General features: G+C 51.1%; 8 protein-coding genes across 8 annotated transcripts; 3 read left to right on the forward strand and 5 right to left on the reverse strand.

Moving 5' to 3' along the window:
- Positions 1-448: 448 nt before the first annotated feature.
- STEHIDRAFT_43004 (uncharacterized protein) lies at positions 449-927 on the forward strand (the record flags this gene model as incomplete). Its single annotated transcript, XM_007299175.1, has 2 exons — positions 449-631; positions 703-927. Coding segments are annotated over 2 exons (408 nt in total), but the record flags the coding sequence as incomplete, so codon positions are not given.
- A 101-nt stretch (positions 928-1028) lies between these two features.
- STEHIDRAFT_165688 (uncharacterized protein) lies at positions 1029-3968 on the reverse strand. Its single transcript, XM_007300041.1, has 3 exons — positions 2311-3968; positions 2106-2251; positions 1029-2043 (listed from the first exon to the last, which is right to left on the reverse strand). The coding sequence occupies exons 1-3, from the start codon at positions 3925-3927 to the stop codon at positions 1350-1352; spliced, it is 2457 nt and encodes an 818-aa protein (XP_007300103.1). The 5' UTR covers positions 3928-3968; the 3' UTR covers positions 1029-1349.
- A 594-nt stretch (positions 3969-4562) lies between these two features.
- Positions 4563-6300, reverse strand: STEHIDRAFT_49008 (alpha/beta-hydrolase; the record flags this gene model as incomplete). Its single annotated transcript, XM_007299246.1, has 6 exons — positions 4563-4866; positions 4986-5098; positions 5156-5329; positions 5423-5622; positions 5695-5788; positions 5848-6300. The coding sequence occupies 6 exons, from the start codon at positions 6298-6300 to the stop codon at positions 4563-4565; spliced, it is 1338 nt and encodes a 445-aa protein (XP_007299308.1).
- Positions 6301-6798: 498 nt separating this feature from the next.
- Positions 6799-8732, forward strand: STEHIDRAFT_118444 (mitochondrial carrier). Its single transcript, XM_007300042.1, has 6 exons — positions 6799-6942; positions 6995-7015; positions 7078-7238; positions 7300-7952; positions 8058-8294; positions 8377-8732. The coding sequence occupies exons 1-6, from the start codon at positions 6860-6862 to the stop codon at positions 8518-8520; spliced, it is 1299 nt and encodes a 432-aa protein (XP_007300104.1). The 5' UTR covers positions 6799-6859; the 3' UTR covers positions 8521-8732.
- Positions 8733-9101: 369 nt separating this feature from the next.
- On the reverse strand, positions 9102-11880 carry STEHIDRAFT_91455 (MFS general substrate transporter; the record flags this gene model as incomplete). Its single annotated transcript, XM_007300043.1, has 16 exons — positions 9102-9216; positions 9386-9486; positions 9553-9580; positions 9655-9744; positions 9801-9871; positions 9933-9962; positions 10023-10068; positions 10136-10237; positions 10302-10325; positions 10381-10546; positions 10613-10809; positions 10883-10980; positions 11042-11168; positions 11244-11340; positions 11405-11573; positions 11719-11880. 16 exons carry the CDS (start codon positions 11878-11880, stop codon positions 9102-9104), a joined length of 1623 nt encoding a protein of 540 aa, XP_007300105.1.
- A 595-nt stretch (positions 11881-12475) lies between these two features.
- Positions 12476-13930, reverse strand: STEHIDRAFT_165692 (uncharacterized protein; the record flags this gene model as incomplete). Its single annotated transcript, XM_007300044.1, has 5 exons — positions 12476-13150; positions 13205-13222; positions 13284-13383; positions 13501-13742; positions 13805-13930. 5 exons carry the CDS (start codon positions 13928-13930, stop codon positions 12476-12478), a joined length of 1161 nt encoding a protein of 386 aa, XP_007300106.1.
- A 984-nt stretch (positions 13931-14914) lies between these two features.
- STEHIDRAFT_73232 (uncharacterized protein) lies at positions 14915-17242 on the forward strand. Its single transcript, XM_007299404.1, has 4 exons — positions 14915-15016; positions 15097-16322; positions 16380-17064; positions 17129-17242. Exons 1-4 carry the CDS (start codon positions 14936-14938, stop codon positions 17171-17173), a joined length of 2037 nt encoding a protein of 678 aa, XP_007299466.1. The 5' UTR covers positions 14915-14935; the 3' UTR covers positions 17174-17242.
- On the reverse strand, positions 17192-18779 carry STEHIDRAFT_165694 (uncharacterized protein). Its single transcript, XM_007300045.1, has 5 exons — positions 18596-18779; positions 18337-18513; positions 18000-18279; positions 17573-17935; positions 17192-17518 (listed from the first exon to the last, which is right to left on the reverse strand). The coding sequence occupies exons 1-5, from the start codon at positions 18674-18676 to the stop codon at positions 17382-17384; spliced, it is 1038 nt and encodes a 345-aa protein (XP_007300107.1). The 5' UTR covers positions 18677-18779; the 3' UTR covers positions 17192-17381.
- Between the last annotated feature and the right edge of the window lie 297 nt (positions 18780-19076).

Raw genomic sequence — 19076 nt, forward strand, 5'->3', positions numbered from 1 at the left:
ATTGCGCGAGGTTCTCGGGAAGCCTGTGCGTCCGTTCGACCTAGTAGAAAACGCCAACGAATCCGCTTGGAATTAATGGACGCTAATATCGATGATGCTCTCGGACACGGTGCACAGATATGAAATCGGGCATGATTCAGTGTTACTCATATAAGTAGATGTAATAGCAGTCGATTTCATTCCAGATGTTATACTCACGCAATGTATCAGCGTTGGGATGAAAAGAGGGCGAACATGATGGTCTCGAAATAAACCGCTATGCAGGCGAGGTTGGAGGGCTATTTGGTCGTGTGTGTCGTGCTTACGTGAGACACGCGTCGCGTCGCGTCATGATCTTGACGCGCCTCCTTCCAACAGGTACTCTGAAACCAAACTGAAACCACCCAAAGCGCACCAGCACATCAAACCACAGATCGCTATTTTATCGAACCCCAAACAAGTCTACAAGATGATCATACCGATCACTCTTCCAATCCCGTCTTCGTCCAACCCTTCGGCGACTCTCCCTCCCACCCTCGCCTCCCTCGGCTCTTCAGAGCTTTGTCTCATAGAACTTCAAGGTGAACTCGAAGCCCATGGCGACGTGCGCGGTCAAACTGTCGGCCAATTGAAGATTGACGAAGACGGAAAGGTAGCCCTTCCCGCTCATGGTGATATTCGCTTGTACTAATGCTCACTCGGACATCGTTGGGACATCGGCAGGGCAAACCTACTCTTCGGATAGGACATAACCAACTAGAAGGGAAATTCGTCAATCTTCCAAAACCCCTTGCCGTCCTACACCGCGCAACGCCTCATACTTCAGATTCAGCAATAGATGCGTCTGCTGAGACGTCGAACACCGACACGGAATCACGACGTGTCTCATACACCATTCGCGCTGTCGTGCGGAAGAAGCTCGTTTTCTCGAAGCGGCCGATGCCTATCGTCGGATCCACTTCGTCTGTCAATGTGGCTGCTCTAAGAGCGGGAGCAATAGCAGGTGGAAAGGGCGATGTTTTGGGCTCTGGGTCTGCAGGAGGGCTGGAGAAGAAACATCGGTAGCTTCTGATTAGGTGTAAGTACATTCTCGTCACTATTGTGCCAACTTGCTGAGTTTGCTCGCCCCCAATTGCCTGCTCATACGACTCGCTAACGGTTACAGTATCTAGTAAGTACACGCCCGATGATATCGGGACGAAGAAGAGCTACAGTAACATCACTACAGTTTGAGCCCAGATAATAACCTGGAAAGCGTATATCTTCCAGTCCATCTAGCCCGTATGTCCTCGTGTTACAAATACAATTACAGCCCAATACTGCCTTCAGCGGAGTGGGTGAAAAGGGCTACGCACATGCGAAGGAGGACGCTAGTGGCGCGCACTTTGAACCGCACGGTGTTTCGTATTTGACCGTGGAGTTTTCTTCGAAGGGGTCGTAGAGGCTGGTGGCTTGTCCCACTCCTCGAATAGCTGATGGGCGACGTCAGGATCCAGCTCCGTCCCATCCCTCGCCACTTTAATCTGTCGATCGTGATTCCAAGCATTGCGAAGATGTCGTGTGCGAAGAAACGGAAGCCGGTCTATCTTGATCCACTCTACCTTGAAGGGTCTACCGAGGACTTTCGTGTCGGTGTGGTGAGGAACGTCGTCTCTTTCTCTGGTGTCACCTTCCTGAGTGGGTTCCGTGTACGGACGATGAGGTCCAAGTCTAAGATCGTGTTGGGATGATGCGTTGTGGCTAGTCCAATTTGACGTAGGTGGTCTCGTGTGGCCCGAGAGGGCTTCCATTGGGGACACCAGCTGATGCGATGGTCCAAAGTCGGCTAGTTTCTGCGTGTTACGTTCGTCGCTGTAAGACGACGGCTGACGGCTACTGACGTTGTGATGACGTCGTATGCTCTCCTGCTCGTCACGCTCGTCATTGAAGACACCCTCTGGCGAAATGATTCTATAGCGAGGAGAGGGGAGTAAATGAGTGACGGCGGCCTCGTCTGATACGTGTGTTTCCGAGGAAGAGCCAGCGGAAGGCGTTGGTGTTGATGATTCAATGAGCCCGGCCATTCTGTACATAGGAGCGCTCAGCGTGCTCAAGTTCACATCTGTACTGCAATGTCGCATACTGACCTGACGTAACCGTAGAACTCTCCGCTTCTGTTGACGCCGAAGATGAGGAAAACGTCCCGGCTTGTGCGGTACGCGCCGTTGAGGATATCCTCGTTATGGGGTTGAGTGACCCATAGACCCGTTCGTACGCTCTGGCCAAGATCGCTCTGGGAATAAGAGGAAAAGTCAATGAATACCTGTTGTCTTCGTAGATGTAAGAACTGACCTGGGACAATGATTTGAGGATGAAATATCGCTGAGGAAAATACGTGGATAGAAGACCGGACGTGGTGCTCGTGGGCGAGCCTGGGATCGACGAGACGTCGTCTTGCTTAGGAGCTCTGGTCTGGGCATTCGCGACTTGAGAAAGAGATCGTAACTGCAAGGAAATATCCTCCACGGTAATCGGTCGCGATGTCGACAGCCCTTGCCCTGAACCGCCCTTCCCTCCCAAGACGGGGGGAGCTTGGGGCTGCTCACCCTGATTCCGTCGATCTCGGACCCACTTGACATGTACACCGGATCGTCTTTGCCTCCTCACACCCGCATGACCATCACCATACTCTTCCGGCTTACAAGCGCGGCATACCAAACGAGGGCCCGTGGAATGGGTACCGCGCAATCGACGGCCGTTGAACGTCGTTGCAGCGGATTCGAGCTGGAGCTGCGACTCAAAATTGACGAAGGCGCAGTTCGAATGGCTGATGAGGAAGACGGACGTGACGCCCCCTGGGATGGAGCTCTGGCTCGGTGCCAATGTCGAAAGGTCATGGTCTTGCTCTGGCGGTGAATGCTGGTGCGATTGATTGAAAAAATGGAACAGCTCCTCTTGCGAGGCATCTGCCGGGACATTTCCTACCCACATAGCCCATTGAGGGTGAGGGTTTGATATAGCGACACGGGACGATTGAGGAGGGTTTTGAGGCGAAGTGTGTGAAGACTGTGTGGAGGGTTCAGATGGGGGAGGGGCAATACGTCGAGGTGAAAATGATGTCGTTGAGAAACCGGAATCTGCTCGAAATGTATCTGGTTCGAGTTGAGTTCTCTGTAGTGGTGGGATTATGGGATCGTATGAAGGCCCGTAAACATCCTCGGCGGACGCTTCGAAGCTCGGAGCAGAGATTAATGGGGCGTTATGTTCAGGGTGTGTCTGCAGCCTCGTGCGCAGGTCAAATTCCCTAGAAAGCCGATGCCTGCTGGCAGAAAGGTTTGTAGAGAAACGAGGCTGTAAAGGGGAGCTGTATTGTATAGGGATCGAAGACTCGGTGGTAACGGGAAGATTATACGATTCGTCCGAGGTAGATTTCCACAGATCGGCAATCATGGTAGGAATCTGAGGTTGGTCCACTCTATTCAGAGTGGGCACGGGTGCGTAATGAGGTTGAACGGTGAGATCTGTACTTGTCTCGGAGGTAGCCCACGGGTGCTGGGGTATGTCTCGCTCGCTTGCATGGTGGAAACGTGAGTCAAGGACGGTATGGGTCGGCTCAATGGTATCTGCCGAACGATAACCATGGAAGCCCACACTCTGGGGGTGATGAGCGGGCTGTGGTGGAGTGTATAAGGGTTTGGGAGCCCTCTCGCCCAAGGTAGGACGGTGATGAGACGAAGGGTGCGAATCAAGAGCCAAAGGGTATCCAGAAGGTCGTGTCGGACCAAGCAGTGTGGTTTGGGGACTAGCAATTGAATGAGAGGAAGAATAGATGAGGTTGCTGTTGCGGTTGCCGCCTGGGAAGTCAGCGGGAGGTGGAAGGGTAATAATCGAGTTGCGGGTATAGAAAGCGTTGGGGGGATAAGAATAGACGCCACTACTGCTGGCGTGGTTCCGTCTGGGATAAGACATGCGAGCAAAAAAGGGATCACTTCGCTTAAAAGCGATATTATGCGCTCATAAAGGAAGGAAAAGAAAAGAGTCACAAAAGACGAAGCGAGAGACGGCGAACCAAACTTATGCTCTGAGCAATGACCGGAAAAGGGTAAGGACGTCCACACACGGTCACAGTGGCATTGCGGCCACGTCATGGCTCGTCATACTGGGCACGGTTAATCCCGTTTCTTACCTGACTTACTAAATAGGGATGTCTGAAGATGGTAACGCCGCATCGTCATGTACCTTCGACCCCCGCATACATGGCGAGGCTCAACCCAAATAACTGGTAAGTTGACCCGTCATAAAGATGTAAATGAAAATCTAGAGCAAGAATGACAAGGAGTAGGTGGTAAGTGAGGAATAAAGATGATCATGTATTGAACACCCAGAAGCAGAAACGGTGCCACAAAGTAACATAAGAGCTCCCCAGCACTTAACAGTGATCATTAGAGCAGTACAAGCCCAAGACAAAGAGTGAGGGGAGTTAACCAAAAACTGAACACCACTGTGGAATGTAAAGTGGGGTATGGGAGTAAGGCATGACGCATAGAAAGCGGTAGCCCATCCTTCGCGTCTAGGAACCTCCCGTCACCCTTGTCATCGTCATTTCATGGTCCTTCACTTCTTTCCGTCATAGTCACCAAACTCCCAGCTGTAACACTCCTATCAAACGTTCGAGACCTGTCAGCGTTCCGCTCATAATCTACAGAAAATTGGTATAAAGCTGATCGACGTACGACACAATCGTCCTGTACCTTCGCTTCAGGAACCTCCCTCCCAACGTCTATCGCAGGTGCCCACGGGTCGCTCAATACTTTCTCGATCACGGTGAGAATTGTATGTGTGCGTATGTCGACGGCCCAGGAGAGATTAGACACGGTGTCGTATTCTATTACTTTGCCGAGGTGGCATCTATGGGGGGTCACATTGTGGCGGGACGTGCACCGCAAGAGAAGCCACGGAGAAGGGGGAGAAGGGGTTCAGAGTCGATTATAAGCAGCTGCAGATGAAGGCAGAAGGAGAGAACGCACTGAGACTCCATGGCGTATCCACCTAGAGCACAAGAGGAGAGAACTCCATTACAGGTTCCCATCGCTATCGGGTCGGCATTATGGTACACATGCGTGATGTGTTGTGTTGAAGGCTTTGAAGACCAGACCCGTTCAGTTATATTGGTGGAGTGAAGAGAAGATGATCGTACCGGTGACGGAAGATGCAGTCTCGTTGAAGCCATTTTCTCTCCGGGTGATTCGAATGCAACGACGGGAGCACCAAAAGTTACTCCAAGCAAAGAAGCCAGTGCACCACCGAGGGAATGACCGATAACCCAGATATTCGAGTCGGGGTACATGTAGGTAATATTGTTATACAAGTTCTATTCGGGGAGTCCGCAATTCGTTCGCGATTTGTGAGTTATGAGTTCTAACGCGCACGCCAATAGCACGAGGATACGAGAAGTAAAGCGTACCGTTCCTATTCCATAGAAGAGCGACTCGTCACTCAAAGCTTGCTCAACACAAGTCTGCTCACATTTCCATCCGCTCCTATAGCAGTCACACACGGTCGTCCAGGTCCAATCAACGCGGGCGCAACAACAGCTGAATAGAAGGTTATCATTCAGCTTGTCCTTCTTCGTTGTTCCTCCACCACTAAATGAAGCAGAGGTCCCTTCGTTTGAACGAACCTCAGCTTTCGAGCATCTCTATACACGTGGAAAGGATAGGATAGAAGGCGACATACCTTTGATAGAGAGAACGACGGTCGAGTTATCTGGCGTCACGAATATGTGACCGCGAAAGCCATCTTGATCAGGTTCCCACCCTACCGGGGCAGACTACACATTTCGCAAACCCCGTAAGATACACCAAGTACTCGGGATAAACAGATACGCACCGCTGTCCAATTCCCTCCTAAATCATACCACCCATTCTCTTCTGGTCCATCATAATATGCATTACTCGTCATCTTCGCAAGCACAAGCAAAGTCTCTCTACTCTCTACATCCGGTGCCTCCACCTCGTCCTCCTCCCACCCCAAGCTCGCATCGCTCTCTCCTTTCCTTATCGAGCGTGTTCTCGATAGTTGGAATGCGTCGGAAGAGGACGGTCGATGTCGCGTTATGAGACGTGGTTGAAGAGATAGAGGGTCATTGGCGTTCGCAGTTCGGTATGGTGAGGATGGCGGGATGTCGGAGAAATATACCTGAGCGGAGGAGGTGACGGCGTGCAAGTGTCGAAGTTCGAAGTTTAGTGGTTTCGGTAATGGACGTTGTGAAGATGCAAACCCGTCTGGAAATAAGAGATTGACGAGTGGTTGCAAGACACTGAGAAATGAGCCTAACAACATATATAAGTTCGTGAGCGTACAGTATCAACCAGAGAAGAAGCTAGAAATGGTTCATGCAGGCAGCAGAGTTGGCCGCGCGCAGTGGCGAGCGGAAGTGGCGGATCAGCATATTTGAGGTTAGGGGTCTAATTCAGGTGCTACAGCGCCACAGTGGCGCCGCGGGTACTCACCCTCAACAAATGGTTTGAGCTGGTTTGAGTATATTGATTTGAGGCTGTCATTATTTTACGAATAACTGCCGAGTTGACCTTGTCTCCAAGTGTATGTTGTAGTCGATAAAACGGGGAAGTTTGGGCCACAATGATGAGAGCAAATGAACGCGTTCGTCAGAGAAGAGGTGCATGTGAATCCTTACTCCGACTCCCGAGCTCTGCTCGGGCGTATGGGCGTCATAACCGGATACGAGCCTATACGAGCCTATAGGAACGTCCTTGAATGTTAACCTGAACGCTCACCCAGATCTCTCCAATATCCTGCTTATAAACTCTCTTCATGCACTGAGACTATCGCCTACTCGAAACATATAACTATCCAGTCGCGAAGCTCGAATTACTTAGCCATGCCTGTCCAATCCAAACCTACACAGCTCACTCCGTTTGGATATGCCCTGGCTGGAGCTCTGGGTGGTTGTTTCTCGAATGCGTGCGTCGTCTTTCACTCATCGTATGTCATGATATACTAACGGCAATTCCAGAATCGTGTATCCTCTAGATACGTGAGTACACGAACGCCAGAGTAGGTGGAACCCAGGCTGAATTCGCTCTACTGCTCCAATAGCATCAAAACGCGCATTCAAGCCTCAAATGTCGAGGAGGAACGTACCGGGAAGCGTTCCGACTTGTCCATCCACCACCTAGTCGTCAGCATCCTCAAAGAAGAAGGTATAGCGGGCTATTACAGGGGCTTCGCGGCCACCATGATCAACACCTTCTCCATGCGTGCGTGCTCCGGTTCACCACACCTTTATGTGCTACTTATATCGTGGATTATATGGAACAGAATATGCCTATTTCTTTTTCTACTCACTCGTCCGCACCTCCTACATTAAACGTCTCGCAGCGAGAAGAGCCCCTAATTCCCCTATCCCGGCCCTCTCTACCGCCGCCGAACTCGCTCTCGGCGCCCTAGCGGGGGCTCTCGCCCAAGTCTTCACAATCCCAGTCTCCGTCATCGCTACCCGTCAGCAGATTGGTCGTCGACAACCCAACACCAAGACGAACGCGAGCGCCACCGCCACAACGTCACCCACATCCGACTCAGCCGTGCCGTCTTCGGTGGGCGCGGATAAGGGAAAAGCACCGTCCTATGCGTCCGTAGCAGAGAAAGGAGATGTCTCCGAAGCTTCCACCCTCTCTGCGACCGACGTCCCTCCTTCATCTGCCTCCTCTGTCTCGGACGATGACGAATATGAAGACGACGACAGTTTCCTCGGTGTCGCTCATTCAATCATCAAAGAGGATGGGATCACTGGTCTTTGGCTGGGAATGGGTCCTAGTCTTGTTTTGACAGTCAACCCAGCAATCACGTATGGGGCTTACGAGCGGGTGAAGAGTGTTATGGTGATGGCGCAGGAGAAAGCGGGTCAAGGGAGGAAGTTGGGTCCGTGGACGAGTTTCATGTTGGGGGCGATCAGCAAGACATTAGCCACCGTTGTAAGTCATTTCATACATCGCCGATTGGTGTTTGTCGTAGAAGGCCAAGAGACGGTGTTTTTGTGTGTGTGGCACTGACGTTGTGGCATCTGTGGTGTGGCGCAGGTAACCTACCCATATATCATGGCCAAAGTCCGTATCCAAGCCGGAGCCGAACCATTCAATGATTCCGAGAAAGAGAAGGACAACAAGGACAAGGCGAAAGAACACTCGCTCCTTCCGCCGCCAGCAACTTCCGCTCCAACCCACGCTCACCACCACCACGTACACCACAAACACGCTGGGGCGATCAATATCCTCCACCATGTCCTCCGCACGCAAGGGTTCTTCGGATGGTATCAGGTGTGTCATTTTTGCCCTTCCTTCCCATATCTTCTTCACCACTCTTCGATCGGGAGATATGGCTAACTCGAATCCTGCACAGGGCATGGGCGCTCAAATCACCAAAGCCGTCCTCTCACAGGCCATCCTCTTCATGTCGAGAGAGAAACTAGAGCATTGGGCACTAGCGATCATGGTGCTCTGGTGGAAAGTGAAACATGGGCACGGACGTACTTCTGCTGTATGAACTTGATCAGAGGCGTCTGCGCTTGCTGTTTGTTACGGATCACGACTCATGTACAGTACCTTCCCTTCTATGATAGTCTATGGCTCGCAATCGGTTTACTTACTTATCCCTACGGCTTGCAGATTTCTTGATTGTTGATGCGACTCGATTACTGTCATCTTGTTATTCACGTGTTGTGTTGCTCCGAATTTTCGAGTGAATTATAGAATAAGTACGCTACACATTGATGGCTGGAGCGGACAGTTCCGACGAAGGGTGCTGGTTTCCTGGACCACGAAAAGGCTGACGCCAGGAACGAGCTCCCTAAAACAGGAGTGACCATGAACGGTACTGTAGCAGAGCATCGTAACACCGGATCGACGCCAGCCTGTGCTGACAAAGGAGAAGCAGGTAATATGGCATCTCTTCTATATGCCTGGTACAGATAGATTGCTCAAGTAAATCAGATTCCCGGACGTCATTCGTCTACACTGAATTGTCCACTCTATGGCTGAGCGATTCGAGCATTTCCATACTCCACCACAAGGGCGTACGAAGATCGTGCGAGTAACATCATGAAAGGTTCAGAGGGTCATTCTACTTCAAGACTCCGCTGCAAAAGCCTTCCTCTTTGCCTCCGCTGCGATGAACTCTTCGCACTCGGCTCTACTCTTCTTCAGATCAACCATGAAGAGGAAGATTGTACTGAATGCTCCCCTGTAATTCATACAGGACGTCATCAGTACAGGATAATCGCTGATCATGACACGAAAATGGCCGGCGAGGAATGGGGTAGGTGTTTCCGGCAGCGACTCCGGGAGGACGTGTGGCGAGGGATCGTGTGGCGTAGGATGACAAGGAAGATATCGAAGGAGGATGTACGCACAAGCCAAACAAAAACGCGAAGGGCATGTTATTATTGTTCCCCGAGGCGGTGATGATCGCAGAGCTGACGAAGGGGCCTATGAACGCCGATGTCTTTCCAACCTGCAGAGACCATCCGCGTCAATCATCATCGTCAGGGCACAGATTTTACGACAAGTGTGAACATACCACAGAAAAGAGTGCAAAGAAGAGAAACCTAGTTTTGAAACTCATGGGTAAGTTTCGAGCTACGAATATGCATAGAGCGATAGACAGTGGAGGAAGCTTTACATCTGTGGTAGCGGCGAGACCTCGCTTATCATGGTTTGGCTGTAGGCGTACCACGGACAGACCATAAATCCGTAGAAGACTTGGTATAACCTACACATGCTCCAGGGGTGAGTGGATGGAATGGGGCAACTATATTGAGCTCGTACCAGATCTCCCAGACGTGTTTGAATCCAAATTTGTCGGTGTGTACTCCGATGAGGCCCCAGATGGTCAAAATCTGAGAGGAGGAAAATATTGAGACTGAATGGGAGAGAGGCAACGATCAAGAAACCACGTACAAGAATCCAAAATACATTGAACAGCAGCATCTATATCGACTGATTAACCAGGTTCGTACTCAAGAGGATATTACCAGGAGTTCTACGAACTGTTTTTGTTGGTATCTGATATTTCTTCTGTACGAGCCAGAATGCACTGGAAACAGTGCAGGTTCAGTCTTTGAAGCAGAATTATGACGAGAGAAACGAGTGGTGAAACGCACTATATACCTAGTCCTTGCGTGACGATCCCGACAAGTAATAGAAGTGTGAGCTGAAGTGTAGAATACGACACGATACTGTTCTGTAGGGTTCCAATGACCGTTCTATACCAAATTTCACGGCCATCAATCAGCCAAACGTATCTGTTCAGTGCGATAGTAGGCTTACACAGTGGTATTCAAGACATCACCCCTGTGTAAGTGGAATCAGTCGCTGAATGAACGAAAGGACGTTGAAAAGCACTGACATCAGGAAATAAAATATCAGATACAGAAATGTCTGTTTGAGCCTCATGCACTCTCTCAAAGCGATGTAGGTCTGCTTGAAGCCGATTGTCAAGAGGGATGTATGGGGCGGCAACGCAAGCCCCGGTCGTCTCTTTTCCCAGATGAACCACGGGATCGCACACAGAACTGCAAGTTCGTGTTCACGTTAATTTTTTAGATTGTGCGGGTAGACTAGTGAAAAAGATCACTTACGCCACACAGCGCCAGAGAATGCGATAAGGACGCTGAACGCTTTCGTGTTGTTCTCCGTACTCTGATCGGCCTTGAGACCCTTGATTATACCGACCATGACGGCGAGTATGATGATCTCCCCTGCAGAGCATACCGTAAAAGAGATATTGGAGACTCGATTGCGGGCCATAGACTCGTAGTCAGCGTGCCCATCCACTCTGATATCGAGAGAAAGTTATAGAAAATGAGCATGAGATTGGCAGAAAACTACAAGAAAAAATGATGACTTACGACTTCGCTCCAATCTTCGCCTCCTGCGCAGACGCTTTGATCTCAGGAAGATTGCGGACCAGACCAGGGAAGGCGGCTGTCCAGAAAGTGAGGGCCATCTATGATGCGCAGGGCTCTACACCTTCATCATTTTCAGAGAAGAATAGGGAAACGACGAACCTGATATGTAATCAGACCAAGAATATACAGCGCCACACCTGCGCGCCACTTGGTGGCTTCTTCGACACCCAGCCAGGCGAATGAGACACCGACGGCTATGAAAGTGAAGAAGATCGTGATATTTGGCCTGAAGGTAGACCATATAAGCCATTCACAAGGATGTTCGTTGTTGAAGTTACCATCTCCGGGGAAGCATGCTTACCTCCATCGTCCATAGTCCGCCCATGCGCCGATTGACAATAACAGTACGGCCTGAATGGCAAAACTTATGCCATTCGTAAGCAGCACAACCGAGTTTACTGATAGAAAACCACTGATCAGTATATGCGGAACGAGAAGGCTTCCTGTGGATAGGGTGCTCACCATCTCGTGTCTTTCCCAGATAAGGGAGAACGCAGTCTCCATCTCCGCACGGCGTTGTGAAAGGAGCTTGTGATGGATCGTAACCCGCGAGGTAGAGCAGATTTTGGAACTGTGAGGGGCCGAAGTTGAATCCAGAAAGGCCTATGCAGGAAAACACCATGAGTACCAACTGAGGCAATGTACACTCCGATGAGTCGAACCGTTATTTCCCTGTAACACATAACCACAGAAAAACCACGGGTGAGTACATGAGCAAAGCCTGCGACAACGGCTCGGAGGCCGTTAACCAGAAAATTCAAAGCAAAGGGACTCACAACATAGTACAGATAGAAACTCCATAATTCCTTCCTAGTGGTCGTGAACTCATCATGCGCCGTCGCAGTCGAACTCAGCGCGTCCACTATCTCAGCAGCACCCAATTCCTCCACATCCACATTGTGTTCGGAGTCATCCACGTCTACCACCTTCGTATCCATGGGCAGCTGTTCATGACTTCTGGACTGAAGTTCTGATACGCCGCCGGTAGGGCTCGCCATGATGGACAGAAGAAAGCCGTAACCTCTGGCCCAAGATGGACGTCAACGTTGGACGTTGAGGTTGGATCCATGGAGAAGATCGTGGGTCCACTAATACTATCATTTAGCCGCATGACCATGGTGTCGAGGAAGACGCCCATGCGTCCGTAGATTTTCAACTAGCCATAGCACAGGGCTTATCTATGGTGACAACACCTTGATACCAGATATCGAGCGTCCTACTTCGCTAGGTTTTCCAAGAGCAGTGGGTTTTGTATATGTACATATATTCGCTTCAGAGAGCAGCAAGAGAGAAACGCGTACGGCCGTTGTGCTACAAAAATAAACAGACGCGGAGGTGACGGAGGCTGGAGCTCGATCGCGACGTCCCGCGCATGCAATTGACACCCGATCATTTCCATATTCAACCCGCCGGGCCATCGGGGAACAGGCACACGCTTCCGATAGGTGGGGTTCTCCACACGGAGTGGCTGGGCCACAATGTACACCAAGTCAGCATTGTTGTTGAGCTGGTCTTCTTATCCACAAAGAGAATTCAATCATGCGATACAAGGAGCACAAAGCGACCCTCTCTATATATTTCTAAGGCTTGGATATTGGTAATAATGGTATAAGTAGGAACAACTACAACAAGCAAACATGCGGGGAGTGATGTTATATTCTGCCTGGACGACTCCTTCAACATCTTGATCGGTGCACTGAAGAGGATCCGATTCAATGCGACAGTGGGGGTGAAACCTTCGGGAGTGAGGGTGAAGAGACGGATATCATACTTGGTAATGGCGTCGTGTGGAACGAATAAAATATTATAGACCAGTGTAGATGGTCCAGAGATATCACGTACCTTTATTGCCATGATTCCAATGCCTGGACCGTATCTGTAATCTAGCGTAGGTTCGAAGTCGTTGATCTTCAGTTCTCCATGTAAGAGGATGCGATAGCCTGGCCGCGAAGTGGAGCGTGTAGATGGAGGCATCATGACTGGCTCGTCGTCTGCATCCTTTCGCCACGTCGCTATATCGACGCAGTATTCGCGATTGAATTCTGCACGTTTCTTGGAATTAATTTTATGAGCTTTCTCGCCGAATGCCCACGACTTCACCAATCTGACGTTGATGGCTTCCCTGGAGGAGCAGAGGCCGAGGGCATCGCGGTCATCGGAGAAGAGAGTAAGTCGTAGAGGAACAGGCCCGGGCAAGTGGATTTCCATCTTGTTGCGGAGACGGTCAGAAGGATGAAATGAGCTTCACACGGGAAGGCTTACTGCTGCAGGTACTTCAAGCTGGGGCATAATAATGATTGAATGAGGTAGGATGTCTGAGGTGTCAGAGAAATTTACGTACCTTACAGATTACCTGGACCTCTTTGTGATATGATCCAAGTCCTCTCAGGTTTATGGTGATCTCTTGAGCAGGACCCGCCCATGGAACGACTCTGGGGCTCCTGACAGAGGCGAAGGTGCCTCAGAAGGCAACTTGAGCGAGAAGGGCTGTATGACGCTGGAGGTACAAATCAGAAGAAGATACCATGAGCGTGTGCATGTTGAACGAGGATACGTACTGTATGGCAGAGTTGAGACCAGGACGGTGCATCACAAACTCGACATGATACACGGACCGATCAGACGATGTCGAGGTATTCGAACGAACGGAAATGACGGAGGAGTTGGATGAAGAGAAGTGGGGAATCGAAAGCCTATGTTTCAATGTTTCATTCAACGCGGAGCCCCAGGCAGAAGACCAGAGAAGTTCTTGAGTCTGGCCCAAAACAGTGTTCTTGTGCCCTGGCGATACTTGCTGGACCTGAACGTTATGGTCAAGGATGTTTCAATATCTATTTTCATGTATAGGAATGTGTGACTTACGGAGATCTCGACACTCGACACTCTCGTGGATCGGCTCAGATTTAATCTGACTTCTCCCTCCACCATGTCTTCTGGGAAGACTGATGGCTCGGAGCTCTGCGCGGCTGAGCGGCTGTTGAGAGTCATGGCTACTTTACCCACTGCTGTGACGGTCTCATGGCATGGGAACGCTGACAATAGCGAAGTGGTAGAATCGACCGGATTTCTCGACAAGGAGTCGTGTGCAATCATGACTGGCCCCGCTGTCGTGGTTGTTCGCACTGGTGATAAAGTAGGCACCTGTATAGGGTTCCTACGCCCTGAGTCATGGCCGGAAAAGTGTGAATGAGAGGAAGGCAAGGAATGTCGGGATAAATTTCGGTCGTGGCTTTGGCTGAAACTCACGGGGAAGTAAAGGGGAAGGGAAGCAGAACGCTACACGGTTTGAGTACTTTGATGCAATTTAATTCGTCATCGACGATTGTTTCTTGTCTGGAACGAATCATTTCGGGACGCACGTTCGTTCGTAGACTCTGCGACATACTACGGCAGGGCACCATATCTTGGCGTAGATGCGGTACCATTACTCAGATGACTACTTGCAGTATTAGCTGTGGTTTGGCCCCTTCTGCCCTTTTGACCTTTTAGCCTATGATGCTGATTCCAACAGACTGCGTCGGGTGCCTCCTCCAAGTGGAAAAAAGCATACATTATACGGATCTCTGACGGACGTTCGAACGTGTTCCACGAGGTCTAGGACCTTGTAGAACTCACTGCGCGCTGAAATACCGAAATAGTTTCCCGTGGTGGAGGCCCCTGGCCAAAGTGGGAGGTCGGACAAGCTACGACGTCGACAGATTGTAAACGGGTCGGCTGAATCTCGCCTATCGGGATGAGAACATAGCAATGGAGATGGCGTGGTGACAAACTTTGTTGTCCTCGGAATAGTGTCTAGTATGGTAGGCAGCTCTGATAAGTACTTGGTACTTAGAGGACGATAGCAAGACTGAGAAACAGCTGAAACTACCAAATTGTGGGGACAGCGCCACACGTCACAGGCCGTCACACTGCCACATCGTCACACCCTCATCACAGTCGGCGAAAGTCGTGAGTGCGGCACGCGAAACTTGGAGAGAACGTTGGCCTCGACGAATGTACCGCTCCCTGCCTGTAGCCAGACAGGCTGCATTTCCCGCAAATGCCAGTAGGGGACTTGTCAGAGTCACCCGCAGAGTCCGTCCAATTTATACACCACCCAATCTCCATTTCGAACCGTCACTGACCACCCGATACGTGTTTTTCTCACTGAATAGCGTTTCGCGACGGAGACGGCACCGACCACACCACCGAAGAAGAAGAAACGTGTACTCCGTCGAGTAGTTCTCTATACCACCGGTGCTGTAACCACCTTCTACGTCGGCAGCGCCTTCGTCGCCTTCCAGAGCTCGCAGTACTACAACTTCTTCAACCATGACGTTCCTCTCGGTGCAGCCGTTCTTCAATACGCGGAGGACCACGAATGGGACGAGTTGACTGTCGGAGATGTGTTTACCAACGGCGTAGAGGGGTCAATTTCGGCATATGAGTGGGCGCGGAAACATCTTGGATATGCTACGGAAGAGGCTAAGGAGAAAACGAAGGAGGCAAAGGCTGCTCTCTCCGACAAGGCGCATTCCGTGTCATCATCGGCACAGCGAACTGGAAGTGATGTTCAGGGCAAGGTGCAGGGCGTTATGGAGCAACTGAAGACAAAAGTCCACCAGGCTGAGGGAAAGTTGTCGAAGGAGGCTAACAAGGCTGCTGCCATCGCGAAGCACCAATCCGTTCAGTTCTCTGAAGGCGTAGAACATTTAATATGGAAGGCGGAGGACGCGCTCTCTGATAAACCTATCGACAGCCTACCGGAAGCTACCACATCGCCCGGTCAATCTCCCGAAGCTGCACAACCGCGTACGAACGACGAAGAGGTTGACGTTACTGCTAGTCTCAAACGGGCGTCCGGTGTATACGATGGTCCTATTCCTGTTGGTTTCGAGCCTCCACCCGGTTATTCTCGTCCAAAACCTTCGGCGGCGGACAAGGTGAAGGGTATCGCTGCCGAAAAACTCGCCGCTCTGAAGATGGAAGCCCTTCCTCTGATCGCCCCCACGGTAAAGGAACTCAACGCCAACGAACCTGTCCTTGCCCATCTCGCTTCCACTATCGACAACCTCGCTTCCTTCCTCCGTTCAAATCCCTCCGCTGCCGACAAAGCTCGTGACGTCCTCGACACCGCCAAGGGTGACCTTACTGAATTGGCTCACCATTTCGACCGGGTCAGGGAAGAGGAACAGCGTAAGCTTGAGGCACAGATGGACGAACAGGCGAGGGAGTACACTTTGAAGATGTTGGAGCTAGAGATTGCGGCACAAGACAAGATGGAGAATCAGGAGGTTGGGTTCAGGCAATATCTCGACGAGGAGAAGGCGAAGATGGCCCATCTTTTCCGGGACAAGCTAGACTCTGAGCTCGCCGTTCAACGTGAAATCATCAATGAACGGTAAGTCCTCGGTCGATATTTAATGTATTGCTCGCTCTGATGCTCTATGGCTTTCAGGCTGAAGGAGGAAGTCATCAACCAGGGCATTGAGCTCCAACGTCGTTGGATTCGCGAGGTCAAACTGCGCGTAGAGCAAGAACGCGGTGGCCGCCTCGCCAAGCTCGACGAACTCGCAGCGAACCTCAAGCGTCTCGAGCGTGTCGCCCTCGACAACTCTAGCTACCTCGACGAGAACCTCCGCATCCATTCTCTCTGGTCCGCTATCCGAGCTCTTCATTCTGCCATCGACGCCCCCATCCGTAAACCCTTCCGCGACGAACTCCGCGTCCTGCGCCACATTGCTGCCGCAAAGGACGATGCCATTGTCGCCAGTGCTCTCGAAACCCTCGAAACATCCGACGCTCCCGACGTCGGCGTTGAGCCTTTCGCAGATCTCGCTTCATGGTTCTCGACGTCGGTGGCACCCAAGGTCTCAAGTGTGGCGCTCGTGCCGGATCAGAACGCGGGCTTGCTCTCGCATCTAGCCAGCCATCTTTTCTCTACTTTCACTTTCAGGAGACAGGGCCTTGTCCAAGGGAACGACGTGTTGAGCACGATCTCGAGGGCAGAATACTATTTGAACGAGAAGGATCTGGACAGCGCAGCGAGGGAGCTTAACCAGCTAGGTGGGACGGCGAAGACACTGTTGAAGGATTGGTTAGAGGCAGCCAGGAGACGACTGGAGGTGCAGCAGGCTTTGGAGGTAGGCGTTTCTTCTTTTAGCGCTCGCTGCAAAGATGATGCTGATATTATCACGTCGACATCAGGTTGTGCAGTCCCAAGCTACTGTCGCATCGTTGCTCGTTCTATAGCCAGACATTCTTTAATATCCTTTTCAAAAATATATAGATTGCACCACAGTTCGCAGACCGCAATAAATTATCGACATTCCAAGCGTGGGTAAGCACTGTGGAAGTAACCCAAAAAGAGGTATCAAAGGAACGGTACAAGAGTACTGCAAGCAAGATGAAAGAGACGAAATAATGCCCATAACCCGAACTTTACCCTCATAGGATATTATCATGGTGAAGTCACATTTGGAGCCGCCAGAGCGCACTCACAAATCACCTGCGCCCTCCGTACGACTGTCTGAACGTTCTCTCCGCCTCCCGGGGCTCGAGTAACTTTAACCAGCCCAGGAAATATCGTAGCTCCAACTAAGCAAGTACGTTAGCAGGTCGGAAACGGAAGTCGCAGGTAAGGATACGAACCTTTGTCTAGTTCACCTCTCTCGCTCTTCACACACCTCTTCACCAACTCCACCTGCCTCGGATACAGCGTACTCCCGAGCTCTGGGACGAAAGATCGGTAAAAGGCATCGATCATAGCTCCAGCGGTCGTGGGTGACCCGTGAAGCATGCGGGAGAAATCATACGCAGCCTCGAGGACTTTGCACGCGGCGGTGTAACATGGCGGAGGGGCTATAGGAATATTTTGATCGGAAGGAGGGTTGAGGATATCGAGGAATGAGCCCATCTGTTCTTCGAGGATGGCTTGAGACATGGATGGTGAGACTGAGTCGACGGCCGCGCTGAACGTCTGCCGGCGCCATACAGAGGCCACAGTAGGATCACCTGAAGCGAGTTTGCATATCAAAGATTCAGTGCTACGTTGTGGTAATGAAGATGAAGAACGTACGAGCGAAGATGTGTTCATGTATACGCGTCAGCTGGATATTTGCTTCGCTCGAGCTGGTTACGATCAAGACATTGATGATGGCCTCCGATATCGCCTCTGACATGACATGTCGCAAAAGGTTCTGTACGACCATTGGTCTTGCATCGTCCATTGACTCGTAGTCGCCTCCCAATATATCCGAAAGTGTTGCCCGATAGACGTGAAGAAGATTCGCAGGAGGGGACCGAATAATGTCTGTGGCCCAACGGTTGATCTGACGCTCGAGCAACGAAGCTGCGTTCTACATGGCCATCATAACTCAACACAGGCACCCAGTTCGAAGAACAGGACGTCGCACCTTGATAGAGAAATCATCCACTGTACTTCCACCTTGCCGACCATTTGCTGCTTGTGCAGCAGCCTGCAAAGACGCCGTCCCTTCGAGGGTGGAGATCCGAGCTCTCAGCTGTGCGACCTGCTTTTCCTGCTCCTCGAGTTGTTGCCGTTGTTGCTCTACCTTCTCGTGAGCTATCCGCTAACCAACACACAACGTTCACGAATACAACAGCAGATGTCAGCCTTACTACGTCCTTGAAACTAGAAGAGAAAGGACGCACGAAATTGGTCAGTGCATAGCGATATTGTTCTCCACTGACAATATCCTGCTGCTGTTGATGCTGCTGAAGGCTGAATGCCATATCCTGCGGCGAGCCTTGTACGCTAGGCGGCGGCGCAGGTTGCGCAGAGGCAGACCTCTTAGTCCCGAGTGAAAAGCGATGCAGTTTGGAATATTTGAGTGATACAGTAGACGGGTGGGGTTAGCAGGGAGTTAGTGACACGGTCCTGTCAAGGTGATCTCTGATATTCGAGTCGTGCTTTATTGGCGTTTGATGGATGCGTGCAGACAGCGATGGGGATGGCAAGAGCGGCCGACATAGGCCATTCTGGTCCACCAATCTCGGATAACTTTGATATGACTGGAGGGCTATGTTTGGGCGGTGCATGATTGCGGGAAGATGGAAGGATGCGATCATGGCGGCCAACAGCGACAAACAGGGCAGTGGCAAAATGCGCATTGTTTGTGACAGAAGCTTCTTG

This window comes from Stereum hirsutum, assembly GCF_000264905.1.
Source record: "Stereum hirsutum FP-91666 SS1 unplaced genomic scaffold STEHIscaffold_2, whole genome shotgun sequence".
In the NCBI taxonomy this organism is placed as follows: domain Eukaryota; kingdom Fungi; phylum Basidiomycota; class Agaricomycetes; order Russulales; family Stereaceae; genus Stereum; species Stereum hirsutum.